We start from the raw sequence: 18,532 nt of genomic DNA, 5'->3' as shown, positions 1-18,532 counted from the left end.
TGATTTAATTGTGAAAGGATGTATCAGCAGCTTGGGTGCCGTGGTGGATACAATCTGAGATGATGTTCATAGAGCATGTGGGGAAAAATCAACAAGATCCTGATAAATAGGGTTTTAATGGCTTAAGTGCTGCAATTTTAACGTGCGTCGCGCTAAAACGGTTGAGCGCAGGAGTGGGGAAAAAAATGCAATTTGTCTTTTAGATTAGATTAGCAAATCCATCAGTCAGCGGGAGCTTTGATTCATTTTTGTGTTTAGTGTAGTATAGGGTCCCTGCATTGCGATTTCAGGAACAGGCGATAAGGAAAGATTCCAGCAAAACAACAGGCAGCAAATTGATAGCGCAACGTCGGCTTATAGAGGAATTTTTCCATGGCGAGGGACGAGACTGCGGCAGTTGTTGGATTCCTGGCAGGTGCCGCCTTAGATGCAGGAGGTTAAAGCAACGGCGTCTTAGAGTCGCGTCACGGTGTGGCCTGCCTCGATTCCCATAATCCTTTACTTCTGTTGTTCAGTGAGAAGGAAAACCGCAATCATCATAACTCCCCTTTGGAGAACAGTGCTGTGTTCTCCCTCGCAGTTATGTGAATGGTAATTAGGCAGTTATACTGCTTAAGTCCAACCACCCCCCACCCCACACCCCCCACCCCCCCGGATTGCTCAGCGGCCTGTTAATGGCCAGCGAGGGCGTAATTCTTAACGACATAATCACAGCTCCGGCGAGGGGAGGGACTCAGCCAGAAATGAGCATTGCAGTCCTTATACCTCCCTGGTGAAAGGCGGTCAGAACCATCGCTTCTCGTTGAAACCTCAAGCCGAGAGTCATATGCTGTAGGGGGCGCTGTAGAGGGGATAGGGCACTGGTATTTAAACCCAGTCTCTATTTAACCCCTTTGATTAAAGAAAGAGTATTACTGAGCTGTATTTATTAATAATATCCTAGATTCTCATAGCTTCTCAGGATAAGACAAAATCTCTCCACACTATGCACTGACCTATTCAGTATTTATTGCTGCTGCACTACTTTGTCTTCTATGTCTTGTGTGTATTATGTCCTATGTTTTGTCTGTGAGGGAGGGGTTTTCAAGTAAGAATTTCATTGTGCTCTGTACGCTGTACTTTGTACATATGACAATAAACTTCAAACTTAACATGCAGTTATTAAGTGTACAGTGTCAGTATTATGATGTGTCTGTGTGTTTCGGTCACACGATCTTCAGTCGGGGCCTAAGCGTTTTCACCTGTCTACCCCGGGCACAGGGGACGTGAAGCCTGAGGATGCGGCCAACAAGGAACCCGGCGAGGACAAGCAGGAGGAGGAAAACGACTACCACAGGAGCGACGAGCAGGTAGGGGGCGCCGGCGAGGCCGCGCTCTGGCCGCGGATTAGAGGAAAAAGCGTGACAGCAGCATGACTTTGAAAGGCTGGAGCTGAAAGCGGGAAAAGTTTCCTCATATTATTTATGAAATTATTCGTTACGCACAGAGGTGTGTCGTTTAGCTTTACGCAAAGACTTTCTTAAAGCTGTTTTCAAAAGCGACGCTGATACCTCAGTGGTGACGTCTTTCCCTAAAAACAGGGGAACGTGTCAAACTCTGTAAACCCCGAGAGACCCCCGACATTTTGTCTGGTTTACATAATCCCGCACGCAGGCAGCGTCTTAAACCACCGTTTAGCCTCTCGTTTGCCATATAATTGTTATTCTCCTGTGTAACAGTATCAGTAGGCGGCTTGACTTTATTAAAGACGTGGTTGTCATATAAACACGGCTTAATCCTTCGGAGTCGCAGCATTCTGGATGGCGGTGGGATTTTATTACGTGAAAGGTGTAGCTTACCTACTAAAGCTGATGCTTTAATGATAAAGGAGGGTTATTTGTTTATTTTTGCTGCCAGTCAGGGTCTGCCTATGTTCTTCGAATGGGGGGAGACCTCGTCAGTGGGCTGTACCATGTAATACTTGGGTGGGGGGTGTTCACCAGGTGCCGTGTACAGTCTCTGGCCCACAAGTGAGCCGCCACATGATTAATTCTAACTAATTAACTCTATCTGAAGCAGAGCGTAAATATACAGGGTCTTTTTTTCAGATGAGATAATTTGAATGGAGGTAATGAGCATTTTTTTTTTAAAAAGAAAAACATTCACAGCTAATACTGTTGCTGTTATTCCACTTGACTTATTTGAAACCACATTACATCCAAGTCATTTTAAAGCAAACCATGCAGGTTTGAATGTCTTACGAGCCAATAAAACAGCCAGATCTCTCCGATTGCTTAAGGTACTTCGTTAAAAATGCCCCGAAACAACGCCACCCGCTTTTGTCTCCGTATGCGAGCTTTATTTATGTGCTTTTCGCTTTGTGCTCTGCAGCCGCGTATGGATTTGTTTACAGCGCCGTTGTTTCACTCCGTTCTGTAATTGTGACACCCTGGCCAGCTGGGGTGTGCTGCCAGTGCAGTGAAACCCCCCCCCCCCCCCCCCCCCCCATCCTTCTTTACGTAACCAAATCCTCTCCTCTGTTCTCCCTGCACACCATTGTCAGTCTTTGGCCTTTAGCTTTCTGGGAGAAACAGTATGTGAAAATGTGCCTCAGATGTGTGACACATGGTCTGTCTGCCTCGTCTCTTTCTCTCTCACGTATTATGGGGCCAAATCTAGGATTTATTTTTTTTTAAAGGGTGGGGGGAGGGGCATACGAGGGGTCATTATTCATGCAAAGAGGCAAATATTATTAGCCAACCATATGTTTTGAATCTGTGAGTGACAGGGGAGGGAGACTGTGTATATGGTCCCTGTCTGTCCGTCCATCCATCTATCCATATAAAATAAATAAATAAATAAAATCATGTTTTTCAAGGGAGTGTCCTGTCCTAGTGTATCACTCTGAGCCTTTAAATCTAATCACACAGACCGAATGGCGTATGTTGCTCCCATGATAATCGGTTCCTGTTACAGTAGAGGGAGCCCTTGACTGAAGGGTATCCCTCCCCCGATCATCCTCCTGTACTTCTTGCAGCATTAACCTCAGATGGGCTCACTCTGCAATCCTTTTCTTGCACTGTTTGTACGTGCTGCTGCCCCCTTGCATCCCTCAGACGTGCTGCATATGTGTGTAACAGAGAGTGTCCACTTCCAGCCATTAATTCCTAATGGGACATGTACCATCTGAGGTTAATGATTCCCCTGCTGTCACTAATTCTATTCATATTTTTGGGAGGCCCCAGCAGAATGTGTATAACCATGTCACACCACTTGGGTGTATTCCCTATATCCGTCTTGCTGTGATTGGATGGGAAGGTGTGGCGCCCAGTCGTGACCTGGTTTCCATGGAAACGGGCAAGGAGGCGTCTGTGCTTGCTAACCAGCCCGGCCTCCTTGCAGGTGAGCATCTGCCTGGAGTGCAACAGCAGCAAGCTGCGGGGTCTGAAGAGGAAGTGGATCCGCTGCTCCGCCCAGGCCACCGTGCTGCACCTCAAGAAGTTCATCGCCAAGAAGCTCAACCTGACCTCCTTTAATGAGGTACCGCCTCCCTGCGTTCGCTGGCCGACGCTTTCGCTATTCTCCAGTTAGAGCTCAGCTACTGAGACCCCCTGGACTCCCTTTCCAATTGGCCCTAGTCTCCTGTCAGTCGCAGGTGTAGATGAGCTTCCCCCAATCCCATCGCGATCCTCCTCTTTTAGGCTGGCAGCTACGTTTCATCGACTTATCCTCCCCAGTACGATTTCTGGGAAAATGAGCGGCTGCCTGCTTCCCGTCTGTGTTTTCTCGCGCAGCCTGTCAAAGCGGCGCCATAGAAAATCACCGCGTGTCTGCGGGCCGCGGCGAATCATCACCATTTTGTTGTTTTCTTGTGCCGCCTACTAAAAACAGCGTGGGCGTCTCCCTCAGGACCGCTCGGCGGCTGGCCTCCGGCTCGCAGCACACCGCTCATTAGTCTGGCGCGTTACAAGTGAGCTGATTTAGGCACAATACAAAAGCGGGAGATGATCCAGCCATTATTCATTTGCTGCCTTTTATAAGAGCCCTTAGTGAAACTCCTTCATCCAACTTGATTGATCGAAAATCGAAACCCTCATTTACGACCTGATTGGTCAAAACTGAACCCCTCATTTATGACTTGATTAGTCAAAAATAAATCTCTCATGGCTGCTCTTTTTGTACATTTGACTGTGCTGCCTGTCTAAATTTTCACTGTTAACAGGGCTTTCTTCTGCTCCAGTTTACATGAGCCTTTGTCCCCTGACATACGTGAAACAAGCTCGCTCGTCTGTCTCGTTAAAGTGCCACACTATCACAAAAAACATTCTTTGAGGACTGAAAGTATTGATTGCACATTGGTGATGAAACGTGATGTAGGAGTTATAAGGAGGGCTTATTGTCGTCCAGCCGAAGGGCCCAAACCTGGTGGTGTCTCAGATTTTAAAGGGAAGTTTTGATAGATAGACCTCAGACCGCAACACTACTGTGATTGGACCACAACGTGACCTCAGGAAGTACAAAATAGAACCAAATTAACCCTCGTGGGCAGAGAATATGCCAGTGTGTTAGCCTTCAGTCTTAATTTCACGGCATTGTAAAGATTTTGCCAATTTTTGAAGCTGTAGCATGTTTGCTAATTTTGTTTGTCTCAATCAGCTTGACATTTTATGCAACGAGGAGATCTTGGGCAAGGACCACACGTTGAAATTCGTAGTCGTGACAAGATGGAGATTTAAGGTAATGAATGCATGGTGGCAACACTCGATTGACAGAAAGGGATTTAAACGGCATGCATTGTGTGTGTGTGTGTGTGTGTGTGTGTGTGTGTGTGTGTGTGTGTGTGTGTGTGTGTGTGTGTGTGTCATACCCGTAAAAAACCATATGGAGTTCAACTCCAGAGTTGATTCATGCAGGGCCGGTAATGGTGTGGAATGTCCCATATGTTTGGAGAAATGAGTTCATTAGTGTAAGTTCTGTTCTTCTGCTTTGCATATGGAAATTTCCGGAAGTGGGTGAGGTGGGTGTGTGAGGTGTGTATGAAACTGCTGATGAGGAGAATGAGGCCAGATTGTAAACTGGAGATTACCACTGGTTGTATTCCTGTGCTGAAAGTGGCCATCCTAGTTGTGTCATCTACAGGCCAAGACTCTTAATTCATCATGTAAATTACATTTCTGTATCTGTTAAAATATCTCCTCTGTTTTTAACTGAAACCTTCGCCACTTGCTTGCCCTTCAGCTTATTATGTTCACCTCTCTTTCAGAAATCTCCTCTCCTGCTACATTACAGACCTAAAATGGATTTGCTGTAGATGGACAGGTCGGTTGTTTTTGCCCCCCAAGACGGAGACAGCTTCATGAACTGAAACGATTACTGTCCTGGGGCTGCACGCAGGCCGAATGGCACACCAGCGTAGCTCAGCGCCGGGTAGCCCACCAGGATTTGCGGTCCTCAGTGTTGAGGGGTATGAAAACATCCATTTTCGTCCTCTACCTCCTAGTTATGTGAACAATGAGGAAGAATAAAGATATTTATACTTTTGTACAGAAGAGAGAAGAGCCGCCCAGACACTACTGGTATTCTGTTTACAAACGGATGAGGAGATAGCAAGGAGGTTACTGCTTTTTATACCCAAACTCCCCTTCCGTCTCCCTGCCTTTCCGGTGCATGGATGTCAACTCTGACACCAACAACGTGGGCTGGAGAACCTTTCAACAAGCCCCTTCAGGTTACACTTCTCAAGTCTTTGGAGCACAGAAAGTATATATAATTATATATAAAAATATAACAATTTCTAAACTGTCGGAGTTTTGTAACGTCTCCAGGACTTTTTTTTTTTGTTTGTTTTGGTTGTTGCTTTGACCCGTTTGTGAATAGGATGAATTTGAAAAAAGTAGTAATTTATGTTCTATATTCCAATATTGTACATAAAAAAATGAGGTCAGAGAGTTTTAGGTATGTTTTCCAGAAGTGCTGTTGGAAATACGCGTGCGTTGTCAAACCGCAATGTCATTAACGAGAGGGGTGTTTGTTTTTATTTTTGTTTTTTATTTTTTGTGGAAATTTAAAGTGAAATGTATACCAGCTCATGTTTCACGTGACTTGGATAAACTATTTTTTTTTGCCTAAAAAAGCTTCCAAAACGGCTTTGTTCCTTAGCATTAACACCCAGTTCAAAGTTAACTTTTGTCTATTTGATGTGTTATTTTATTATTATTATTATTATTATTATTGTTATTGTTTTTAACCTGTGTTCTCTTGTATTGTGTTGGCCTCTGGTTCCCTCATGTCTTGAAAAGGCAAGCGTCTGTTTTTAGTATTCACATCCTGGGTTCCATTGTGTTTCCCCGTTCTCCTGTTATAAGATGCGCTGACATGCCAAGCAGCCTGTCAGAGTAATAGAGAAGTACTCTTCTCCCAGACGATGTTCTGCATCACCGTTGATATTTACAGCATCGTTTCCGACCTTGTTGTCCACCCCCCCCCCCCCCCCCCCAACTACCAAAATCTCGGCCCATATCTTGGCAGTCCTCCTTCCTGATTGGTTGGAAGCTGTCTGAATGTCAACACTGAAATTATGTTCTCAAACAATCACAAGGCCTTATATAGAAAGCTCTTAAATTATTGAATTGTCTAGATGGGGATTGAATCCATTTTTTCATTCTCTTGTAGCTCAAAACTTTTGCAATACTATATACAGTTTTTTTTCTGATTTTACATTGCTTCGGGAGATCAGCTAATCATTCCGGAAGGTTCTTAGAAAAAGGCAACTTGATATCAAATTGATCATTGTGTATACCAATCAACAGAGTACTGTGATTGGTCAGTATACTCTCTCATACAGCATTAAATGGACACCCTTTACGGAGGAAAACAGAGACACGACCTTCAGTGCAGTGGACTATGTAACATTTAAATATATATTTTATTTAAGTCGTCAAGAAAATGAAATTCAGAGGTCTGCTGAGTCATTCTTTAAAACTGGTATTTCTTTTCCTCCAAAATCAAGGTGCATATTTAAATTTGAGTGCTCTAATTGTAATTTATTGTGTTTTGAAGCGTTGAAGAAAGACTGCTGAGATTGTAGATGTGAGTCAGCCTACTGCACCACTTTCGAGCTGCATATTTCGGGACAGGAGTTCAGGTGTTTCCTTTCAGCTGCGTGGCACGGTCGCCCGTTAGATGATCCGTCCTTTGCGTGCCAACCACGTCCCCTATAGTGAACCCCGAGGTGAAACTAGTAGTGCTGCCGTTGCTTCTTCCTCTGCACCCTTTTTGGAAATTCCTGGCTAGGACCCAAATGCTGTTTCTCGTTTACCACAGTGGACCTCAAAGGTACAACGATTTGTGAGTCGCTGAGGCATTATCATGTACCGAGATGTAAGATGGAACGCCTTGAATCTTGTGGAAACGGCACACAGATGACGGCACGTCACTTTTCGGAAGTGTATGTCATGTTGTTGGGGTGGTCAATGAACAACTATCCGGTGATATTTGCCGAAGTTGTAGCGTGATATAGGGATACCTCAGCAGGTGCCGACAATGATGGCTCTCAGAAACTGTATCGCTGTCTTAAACCACAAGCAGTTTCAGCTGCACGCATTTTCTAAAATGTCTTTGGAAAGAATGTGAATTTTCATTACCAGATAGCTGGTGGCTATTGACCAGTGTCACCCTACCCTGAGAACAACTCCGCATCCATACCTGTGCAAACATATGTTTACTCCCCATCTGCTTTCATCAGTTTTATTCATAAAAGAACAATGTTGACCCGCTACCACAATTTAGAGCTGTTATGAGATGCTTAAATTTTTGTGCGAAACAGCCATTTTGCATCGTTGCAATATGTAAAAAAAAGAAAAACTACTATGGCTTTTAAATTTTATATTAATATTTATATAAATATTAACAGACCCTGAGGTTTGCGCTGTTGTATTAAAGATCTTCCGGGCTGCTGGATGATGTTGTGTTTTGTGGGCCTGCCCACCCTTGTAGATATGGTATTCTGAATACCATAAAGGAACCCTCAGCTTTGAGGAAATGAGCTGGGGGGACCTGGGGGGGGGGGGTGATGTTTTTCCGAAGCCTTTGTTCTCTCCTCCTTGCCACAAGCTGAGGTTGGTGCTAACTTATGTTTATTTAATTTTATTATTATTATGATTTTATTTTTATATATATATATTTTTTTTTTGGTACACTGGGAGTGAGGACTCCGCCTCCTCATGTGGATTTTCCACGCTTCCACGTTGTCATCACAGCGGCACTCTTCACTGCGTTCTCCTTCGGTTCCGTGGCAAATGCTTCGGTTCCGTAAGCCATTCTATCGTTCGCCGTTGTGAGAAGCGGAAGCTGCACGCTGGCCTGTACGTCACAGGAAATGGCGTGTAAAACCTGACGGGTCTCCAGCGTAGAGCTAGAGATAAAGCTCAGTCTGTCATCTCCGGTCGGTCTGTCGTCAACTCGCCTACCCCCGGCGGTCTGGCCCGGCCTCCACCTGCCGGCGGGGCGACCCTTACTGTCTTCTCTCGGCAAAGCACATGCTCGTCATTCGAATTTGCTAGCAGGGGAGCCGGAGTTATGAAAGACGTAGGGAGAGTAGAGGGCGTCTCTGGAGAAGGCTGGGGTTATCTCAGCGTGAAAGGCCTGGGAGCTTTGCCAGACGCTTCCGGGTCCAACAGAGCAGCGTGAGTGAACTCAGGTGCAGCACCTGCCTGGAGACAAGGACAGCCTCCTGTTCATATGCTCATTCCTGTTCATTTTTCTCACTGGATCTACAGACGGCTGTAATGTGGACTTTCGTGTTAATATGCTACTTCATCTGACGTCCCAGTTCCACTGCCTTTACACCAAGCACTATTAATTAAACGCCCAGAAAGGCGACTTGACAGCAACCTAAGTGAAAATAGTATTTTGACTGCTCATTTGACACAGTCCACGTATTGCTTTGAACTGGCTGCAATGCTCAGTGGAAAAATTACTAGTTGGAAGTAATTTGCGAAGCTGTGACCGCCGTGGTGATATCTCTAGCTGCCAAACCTCCTTGAGTAACTTTTAATGCTGGTCCTCATGGCAGGCCTTGTGTCAGTAGATGACTTTTCACTCTGAGGGTGTGATGTTCTGTAACCAGCCACTTGGTTGGTGTTTTATGACGTGTTTGGGCATTGGTTTTCTGGTGTGATGTTTGCCGAGGAGGATGTCCTGGTATGGGCACTACCTCCTTGTCGTTGAACAGAATACATGTTTGTGCTAAACGGTCCAATCCTGGGCATCTGTGGGCCTTATTCCCCTTCTTTGATTGGTGGGAAGTCAAGAGTGGTGTTCTGTTACCGTGCCAACGTAACACCAGACAAAGCACCGCTAGAGCGTAAGGTAGCTGGCGAGCCTGTCGTCGCCGAATGGAGCATGTTGCGGTTTTGGCCGATGAGTCATGTGGCTTGTGGTGATTTAATAACCGCCCTGCCTGCCAACGTGCCCTGGATGGACTAAACTTAATGGGAGCTGGTGAGAGTTTTTTGGGATGAAGAAAACCACCCTGCCCAGCCTTCGTGCTGGCAGACCCGAAATGAGCCTTAAAAACAAAGCAACCATGAAAAGAGGATTATTTTAGCAATTATCTGTCCAGCTGTACCCCAAGTTAAATCACAGTGTATATCCTTCCTGACCTGAGTGTCTGGTGCTCGACAGCAGTTTCTGGATTAATTTCCTGTTGGTTGGTTGTGAAGTATCTGACACAAAGAAACTTCTAAAAAAAAAAAAAATTAAAATGATATATATATATATATATATATATATTCTGACCTTCAGCATCTCCCTTTTTGGTATCAGCCTGTGTTGATTATTTCAGTTTGTTCCTTTGTAGAGGTTATTTTTTCACAGTCCTGCTCTCTTGTGTGTGACGAATACTCAAAATGTGCTCTGCTCAGAGTCAAGGTCTTCAAAGTTAATGTGGCGGTGTGGTTTGGTATGTTTAGTCCGGAGATATATGAAATGTGCAATATACGCTTCTCAGAGGGGTCAAAGGTCGCAGCTGGAAAACTCCAGGTTGTTTGTTTGTTTGTTTTTTTTTTCCTCGGATTCTCTCGGCTCACTGACCGCCTTCCCGCTCCTGTGTTCTGGGGTAACTGGGAATCTCGGGCCATTCCAGTGCACCCTGATGTGTGATGCTGGCTTCCATTTGTTGACCTTTTTTTTTTTTGTTTGTTTTTCTTGTATTTCCGCAGGTTTTTTGTGCCACAACGAGAGGGCGGGTTTTTTTCGTTACATCTTAGGCACTTATTGAAAGTGTCCTTTTCATTAATGGTTCTTGTATTTATTGCACATGCGATAAAAAGAAATTTTGTTTTGTTCCCCCCCCCCCCCCCCCCCTCTGTTTTTTTTCCCCCTGTGTATGATATTTTGAGTCCAGGCTGAGTCGATTTAGGGCTGTGCTGTTTATTTCCCCAAGATAAACAAGGAAGCATTTCGTTGAAAAATTTCAAGAGTGTGTATTTCAGTAATAAATGCCTTTGAAGAAGTCCAGTGTGCCTCAGTGTCACATCTTCATCAGATATGATTCGTCACTTTATTTTTCCGACTTTGTTGCTCTTCATCCATCACTGGAAAGCACAGTGATTCCATTCACTCCCTTATTTTATGGAGTACAAGAACTGCACTATGAAACCCAGGGAGGGAAGTAACACAATTTAACCCTTTAAAATAAGCAAGCTTTGTGCATACATGTGCTTGTTTGATAAAAATAGGAAAATCTTTAAATAGTAATCTTTTCCCCATCATAATGGCTGTGTTTCAGCTAATTAAAATTTGGGTAAAAATATGTCAGTACCAAGTACTGAATTCTTTCACGTAGCATCCCTTTCTGAGAGAGAACAGTGTGCCTGCCTTGAGACTTCACCTGGAAGTTGGGGTCTTTACAGGGGCGGAGCTACAAGGGCACTGGCCAAATCTGAAAGCTGATTGGCCCCCGGAGTCCCCGCCTCCCAGGTCACTCACTGACTTTAAACATATCGTTAGCTAATGATAAGGTTTCCACTGTGTGTAAACACACCCTATGTAAAAAAATAAAATAAAATAATAATTAAAAATCCCAGAATCCCCCTTGCCGGGCAGCCTTGCCATGGCCTCAGAGCCTGTGTTTCTTGGAGATGTATGCGTAACAGTTGGCTTGATTCTGCAGGACCTACGAAAGGCTGACGCGTTACCGAATTAGCAGTCCGATTGGAAACATCGCACCTTTCTTTGCTGAAGCCATCCAGCGAACGCATGCAGATAAGCGGCTGTGCAATTTCCTACCGTCACCTCCCAAAGTTACGGAATAAATTAGAAATCAATTTTCATCAAAAGCAAATTGCAATTGAATCCCCATCATCGTCGTAATCATAACGATGCTGTATGGTAATGAAATAAGAGTGAGTAATGGAATGTGTAAAGCGCTTCTAGTAATGTGAGATGTGTTTTGCATGTTAAGAGGCTTTCAGTAATAATAGCGTGGTTTTCTAATTTCACGCACTCTCTGACAACCTCGTAATTCGCTTCCCATGAAAACGGGCGGACAGACGGTTCCCAATCTAATACCAATGGGTCAAGGAAAACCATGCACACAGCTGAATTTAACTTATTTATCCAGTAGGAATTTGATGAGTTGGCAAAAAACCTGATTGGCACCGATGCCATGTTACTTGGTGGGATGGTTTAGATTTCTAATTCCAGGAGAGCTAGCTGAGACTTGTTGGTTCTCATTAGACACCTTCACCAAGACCCACCCCCAGCTGAAAGCTGATTGGCCCCCAGAGTACTCACTCCCCTGTCACTCACTGGTTCAAAACACATCATTGGCTAATTATGAGGCTGGCCCCTCTGTATGAATTGTAACCTCTCTTATGGCCCCCACCTTTAAAAAAAAAGTCTTAGAATCTCCCCTGGCAATAATGCCCTGCTTCAGCCCTTTTGAAAAAGAGAGGCAGCGTGGATTGGAAGACTACACAACGGTCAAATCCTTTTTGGTAGGGTCCTCAGACCGTACAGTCGGATTGTGGCGTTCTGTGAAGTGGTACTGCTGCAGGGGTGGACAAGTGTTTGGTTACAGCGGGGGGGGCTGCTAATCTCAGTGCCCTCAGTCCGGTTTCAAGGAGAACAAGCCTTCATCTGTGCCCCCACCCCCCTCTGACCACAGGAAACAGTGAAAAGTCCTGGGGTTGGTTATTAATGTCCCCACATTTGGAATACACCATTTCAGACACACGCATGGATACTGAAAAAGAGCTGCAGCACAGAGGCACCCCCCCCCCCCCGGCTCTGAGGAGTTTGAGGAACCAATGTCCCTGGAAGAGGTTTCCATAATGTACAATACTACTACCCACCCCATCCAAAGGGGGGAAAAACGGAAGTCAGCGCTGTTATCACATATGTCTCGCTGATATTTGCATGGAAACAGCATCTCTCAGGTAGCAGGCAGAGCCAACCAGCCGCCCCCCCCCCCTTACCCCTGAGCAAGCAGCCAAGGCATCTGTCATGGGGGAGGGCTGCGTTCCAAGTGGATGTGACACGGGCAAAGGTGCGGGCCGAACGGTTGGGTTCCCTGCCCCGTCCTTGGCAGCACGCGGGGGAGCGCAGCCCACGTTGTCAGCCTGGGGCAGAAACATTTCATGCAACCAGGGAATGAGAGAGAGACAGAGAGCCGGCATCGCGGCAGCCCACTCAGAAAGCATCAAAACTGCTTAACTCAGGCAGGGAATAACGTCGCTATCCGCGATGTAGCAGCGAGGGGTGCTGGAGCTGTCTCCATCATTTGATTTAAAAATGCACCCTAATGGTCCTTCCCTGACAAAAACTTCTCCGGTTGATATGTATATATAAACTTTGCCACATAGCAGAATGTACAGATTCTGCTTGAAACTCCGCTCTGAATCTGATACGATCTGATTTCATTTTTGCACCTGCGATACGCCTCGTTGGCTGGGATTTCATCCAAGCTTGCTGTTTTTTTAAAGCGTCACACGGGAAAACGAACTGAATGAACAGAGTTTGCCTGGAGAGTTTTGATCGAAAAAAAAATGCGTGGATGTGCTGGACGAGCGGCAGCTAATTACAGCATATTTCATTCAGCGACAGTCCCCACAGTGTACGGGCGCAGCTGCATCGCTGTAGATACCTGCAGTCTGTTCAGGTTCCGGCACAGGAAAAATTACGGTGATTAATGAAATGTACATCTCGGCAAGACGGGGGACCTCAGGCTCACTGGATAACTTTGCGTAATGTTTATGAAAAAAATCTTTAAAACAAATTACCCAAGTACTGTCCAAGGGACCTAAAATACTCAAAGCTGCATATATGATTTTGCACACAATAAAGAATTCTTAAAAAAATACAACTAAAATAATAATTATATATTATTGGTAATAATGTCAAGATGGTTCCGAACGCGGCACGAAAAAACGACACGAATTTGCGAAATATTTGGATGCGAATCTGAGGGATCAAAAACTTTCACACCAAACACTATGGGCGTCGTGTCTCCCTCACATTTCATAATTATTCGTTTGGACCCCCCCACCTTTAACATAAAATATTAGTTGAATTCCAAGAAAGCTTACACTTTACAACAACGATTTTCCAAACCACGGGTCAGCCCATTACAGGGCATGATGACATAGGGAGAACATGCAAACTCCACACACATATAACCCAGGCGGAGACTCGAACCCGGCTCCCAGAGGTGTGAGGCAACAGTGCTAATCACTGCACCACCATGCTGTCTCCCGATGTATGTGTCAATTAGCAGAAAAATAAGTACATGAGGTATTACAGAAAGTGGGATACCCTAAATTAATATTAACAATATGTAATATGATGTATATATTATTATGGGCATGATATGGACTGCTATTGGGCTGGCCGCCCATCAGTGGAAAGAAAGGAAAAGTTGCCTGGACACGAAACAGTCGATCTACCGGCACACACCCCCTGTTTGCCATTTATTACTTATTGTCAGGGTTGGAGCTGCACTCAGTAGAGGTGTCTTCAAAACAAACCTTAGTTTAAATCGAAGTCGGATCGGAAAAAAAAAAAATCAGTGCTGTCATTACAGGCTTGTATTGCATACAAAATGAAAGATTTGCTTCCTATTAAAAAAAAAACTGACCACTTGTAAAAATGGACATCCTGTTGGTCGTTCATTTTTTAAATGCATCCAGAAAGTACAAAAACCGCGCTCTGTCCGAATAAAAATGGATGGAACACGACAACGTGAATTTGTCGGACTTGGTATGAAGGCCTTCATTGAATTATGTTTCAGAATAGTTTGGGGTTTTTTTTCGGTGTAAAAAGACCTTCAAGAGAAGCAGTTGCAATCTTCTATTAATCTGATTCCAAGAGATATTTGCCTTAGATACACTTTAATGACAAAAGTATGGGGACGCAATGAAAATTTGGAAAACATCTGGATTTGTCTGTACTGGGGAGCCCAATATGATATGCCTTCAGGGGGGCAAAATCTGTAGTAACACTCCTGGTCACAGGTGTATGAAATCAAGCACCTAGTCATGCAGTCAGGTTTACAAACATTTGTGAAATAATGGGTCGTTCTGAAGGGCTCAGTGAATTCAGGCGTGGTACTGTCATACAGGGACGGATTACGGACCAGGCCAGCGGGGCCGCTGCCCAGGGGCCCTTGGGGTGCAGGGGGCCCGTGGGGCCCCTAGCCCAAAACAATTTGCAATGCTTATCAACAATGTATTTTCGTTTGTCTATTTTAGAGGGCCTACATTCTTTGATCCTCTGCCTACATGGGCCCTTGACCCTATAGGGCCTCTGATGGAAACATGGAGGGAGGGCGTTTGGCTGCCAAGGGCCCTTGAATTGTGGTGGTTGTGGTGGTGGGGGGTGGGGGGGGGCCCTCGCGAACGTTTTGCCCAGGGGCCCACACAACCCATAATCCGTCCCTGCTGTCATAGGATGCTACCTTTGCAATAAGCCGGTTTATGAAATTTCCTCCCCGCTAGATATTCCACAATCAACTGTATGTGGCATTATTTCAAAGTGGAAGCATTTAGGAACAACAGATACCCGGCCACAAAGTGGCAGACCAGGTAAAGTAAGAGAGCAGCACTCCGAGTGCTAAGAAATGTGAGTCAATGGAATAAATGTCTATTTTACGTTTAATTTTAGACTAACAGAGACCATGCAGGCTTTTCCTCTTTCTTCTAGGCCTCATTCTCATGTCTCGCATAGAAAATCTTTAATAAAAGGTCTAATTAGAAGCAAAAATGTCTGAGCATGAGCCAGCAGTCTCTTCACAAACCCTGTATCCCCGATTCCTTCTTCAGGAAGTTGGCTGTGTGCATGTCTGTCTCTGGAACCAGCAAGCAGATATTTATTATTTATGCAGCTGAAGTCTCTGCTCAAACCTACAGTTAATGCTCTTTCACAGACTGTACTTGCTAGCTGGAGTATCATGCCAAGGACTCTTCCATGTGCGAGTGCCCGCGCGCACACGATAGCATTAGCGCTAACAAATCTTAGCCTTTTCGTAGGCGTTAACTATAATTCGAAGCCTAATCCTCTATGCCACACATTAGCATAATCATATTTCCTGTGTGCATCGCCTCTTGGGAAGCATTCGGAATGTCATTAACCTTCTGCCTCCCACAGTTTTTTCGGGAATATTAATACAATTATCATTGTGGGATGGACAAGTCAACTATCGCTATGCTTGGGGTGAGGCTCATGTAATCACTGCTGGTGTTTTGATTTAGCGGCCATTATCCTGCTGGGTGGAGTTTCATGGAGAAGAAACGGCTTTTTGCGTTTGTGCGACCGCTGAGATCTGAGTTTTAACTCCCATCCGTTGGAGTGAGATTCATCCATTCCTCTCCTGTTCTCATTCTTTGTGAAATCCCTTCATCCAGGTAATCCCAGTAGCGTTAGTCCCGAGGCCTTGATGAGGACTTTAGCATGAGGCTTTTCATGGGTGCATCTTCTGATCTTAGCAGCTTGCTGTCGATGTGATCGCTTTGTGATCTGTGTAGCCTGTGTCTTTCTTTCTGGTTGAAAAATACAGGTAGGAGGATCAGCAGAGTAATAATAGTTCCGGTGTTTGTTCCAAGCCATACCGCTAGCATGAGCTACCTTTTCTGAGAGATCAAAGCCAAAACACAGTTTCTCAGGGGCGTGTTTGTAGGTGGCATTTTCCAGTACGTCAACAGATAGCCTTGTTAGTTCACACGTCTGCAGATGTGCTATGGAATTCCGATTGTCCTCCTTGGGTGGATTTTGCATGCTCTTCCCATGTTTCTTTGGTTTCCGTTAGTCGATGCTGGGTGAACCGGTGACTCTTTGTGTGTGTAAGCTCGTCTTTTAGTGCTGCCTGAAGGGGTGATGTCCTGCCTCAGCTGTGACCCCACTCTGAGTCCTGTCGATTGCCGTGATTCCCGTTCGTCCTGCAGTTACTCAAAGTGCAGAGAGGAATGTGTCATAACAGGGAGAAAACTCAGAGTAACCGTGTGTCTTCTTTCACGTTTATGTCTTTCTCTAGCTACCAACATAGAGAGCCCCGGTGATGGCGTTTCCTTAAAAAATCTAATAATTTACTATCCCGATCTCGTTGTACTGTGATATAAAAGATTGAATCTTGTATCCTGAGAGACTTAGCTAAGGGATGTCATTTCTGTTATTTGGAATTTAATATTTTAAAAGATTAATTTTGTTCATCTTGGTAGCATTTGTAATTTCAAGGCAAGAAAACAAACGTACAGCTATTTAAGTATTTTTGAAAATTGTCGTTTAATGGCTCTGCAAAGGACACAGAATATTTTCACGAGTGACTCTCATCTAGAGCTGACACCATGCGAGACATAACAGGGGTTCTGAACACACAGTCATGCTGTGCAACAGGCAATGTGAAGTGTTCTGGAGTAGTTCAGACCCTCCCGGGTTACGATGCGGTTACATCCCGATTAAACCTATCATAAGGCGAAAATCATGCTTAGAACACTTACATTTGTCTACTGTTGGGAAAAATCATTAACACAAAACCTAGTTTATAATAAATATCTCATGTAATTTACAGAATCATACCCATTGTGAAGTTGAAATATAACACGGACCATCGTAACTCAAGGAGTGTCTGTGTATGCAATACTGCTGTGTTAAACCTTACATACTCATGGCAAGTAATTCACAGAAGTGTGGATTTTTCCTTTGATATCACATAATGATTTGCTATCATGGTATTGGTCATAGAAATTCTGCAATATTTACATTTTCACACTGAGGCTGTAATCCAGTTTTCTGTGTTTAGCTACCCGTTTTGCCATATACAGTGGTACCTCGGTTCTCGAACTTTCAAGAAATTCGAGTTCTAGTGAGTTCGAGAACCGAGGTACCACTGTATTTCATGTAATAAAGTTTTACATGGAAAAAAATAGTAGATTGTGTATTGTTCATTTTTTTGTTCGCTGATTTTAATGAGATTCAGTGAAGCGTCACTTGTGTACAGGTAAATAGTCATTTTGATTATTGATTTGACGTCACTCTTACTGGAAAAACACTACAGTGGGATCCTGTGAGATGCAATGTGAGGTCACCATGGCTGCTTTCTGGTGCCGATTGACCCATAGCGTGTCAAACAGCTACTTTTCTACTGGGGTGTGTTTTGCAGCGTGCTCAGAAAACCCCCCCAGTACAAGAAACCAAAGGTCTGTGTTGCCGGTTCATTCGGGCACTGGGCATGCTCACTTAAGATTTCAGCACAGATGTTTCTCCGGAAATTCCACGCGTAATGATGTGAGGGATTTCATCTCCTACCGTCGCAAGACAGGAGGCCAGAGCAGAGGGAAAGTAAACATTCATTTTATCGATGGGTGGTTAATATCTCCGTTCCCTGGTCGTCTGTATATACAAAGTTGAGTTTTGTGCTTAAGAATAATAATAAATATACAGTACAAGAGGACAGTAAAATCAAAAGCTATCGCTCTGAATGGAGGGCATTATTTTATACTTTAAACCCTACTGAGAAACAAATAGAGACCATGGGGGTCTTATTTTAACAGCCCAACACAGGACCTCAGCTTAGCGTTTGTGCAGTTTAACTGGGCAGTCAAACGTATCCCCCACATAATGGGAACGCAAGTGTGCTCCAATCAGGCTGTTTTGCATGGTAACTCCTCTTCCCAATTTAGACAGATGAGGGCAATTGGGGGAGTTTTATTCTCTGTGTCATTATCACCCCCCCCCCTCCCCCTTTGCTCAGTTTCCCATAATGCAACAGCACGGAAATCACAGATCTCCAGAATGTTCCAGCCTTCATATGGTTTAGCCTGGAAGGTCACACTAATCCCCTATGGTCAAGGTAGCGGAGGGATGTGAGGAATTGGGGTCTCGACCGGAAGAGAGGTTCTCGTTAACAGGTAAAGATTAAACCCTTCTAGATGTCTCCGCAGGGCTTTGCCACAAAAGGTGGTCTCTCCATAATTGTCGCTCGGAAAAAGATACGTGCGGTGATGCTTCCGGCAGCTGGTGGGAGTCTGCAGGACGGAGAGAAGACGGGTGGCACAAGGTG

At 44.7% G+C, this 18,532-nt stretch overlaps 1 protein-coding gene across 2 annotated transcripts in view; it reads left to right on the top strand.

The window, feature by feature from the left end:
* LOC111835473 (polycomb group RING finger protein 3) overlaps positions 1–10,492 on the top strand; it is a 42,854-nt gene extending 32,362 nt beyond the window's left edge. For both annotated transcript variants that reach the window (XM_023795828.2, XM_023795830.2), the window contains exons 7-10: positions 1,261–1,349; positions 3,382–3,519; positions 4,636–4,716; positions 5,243–10,492. In XM_023795828.2, the coding sequence (XP_023651596.1) occupies positions 1,261–1,349; positions 3,382–3,519; positions 4,636–4,716; positions 5,243–5,290 (356 nt within the window). In that variant the 3' untranslated portion in view covers positions 5,291–10,492. The remainder of the gene's footprint in view (positions 1–1,260; positions 1,350–3,381; positions 3,520–4,635; positions 4,717–5,242) is intronic.
* Positions 10,493–18,532: the final 8,040 nt, after the last annotated feature.

This window comes from Paramormyrops kingsleyae, chromosome 12, assembly GCF_048594095.1.
Source record: "Paramormyrops kingsleyae isolate MSU_618 chromosome 12, PKINGS_0.4, whole genome shotgun sequence".
In the NCBI taxonomy this organism is placed as follows: domain Eukaryota; kingdom Metazoa; phylum Chordata; class Actinopteri; order Osteoglossiformes; family Mormyridae; genus Paramormyrops; species Paramormyrops kingsleyae.
The sequence above is the reverse complement of the archived record's forward strand: the minus strand, read 5'-3'. Positions and strand labels throughout refer to the sequence as shown.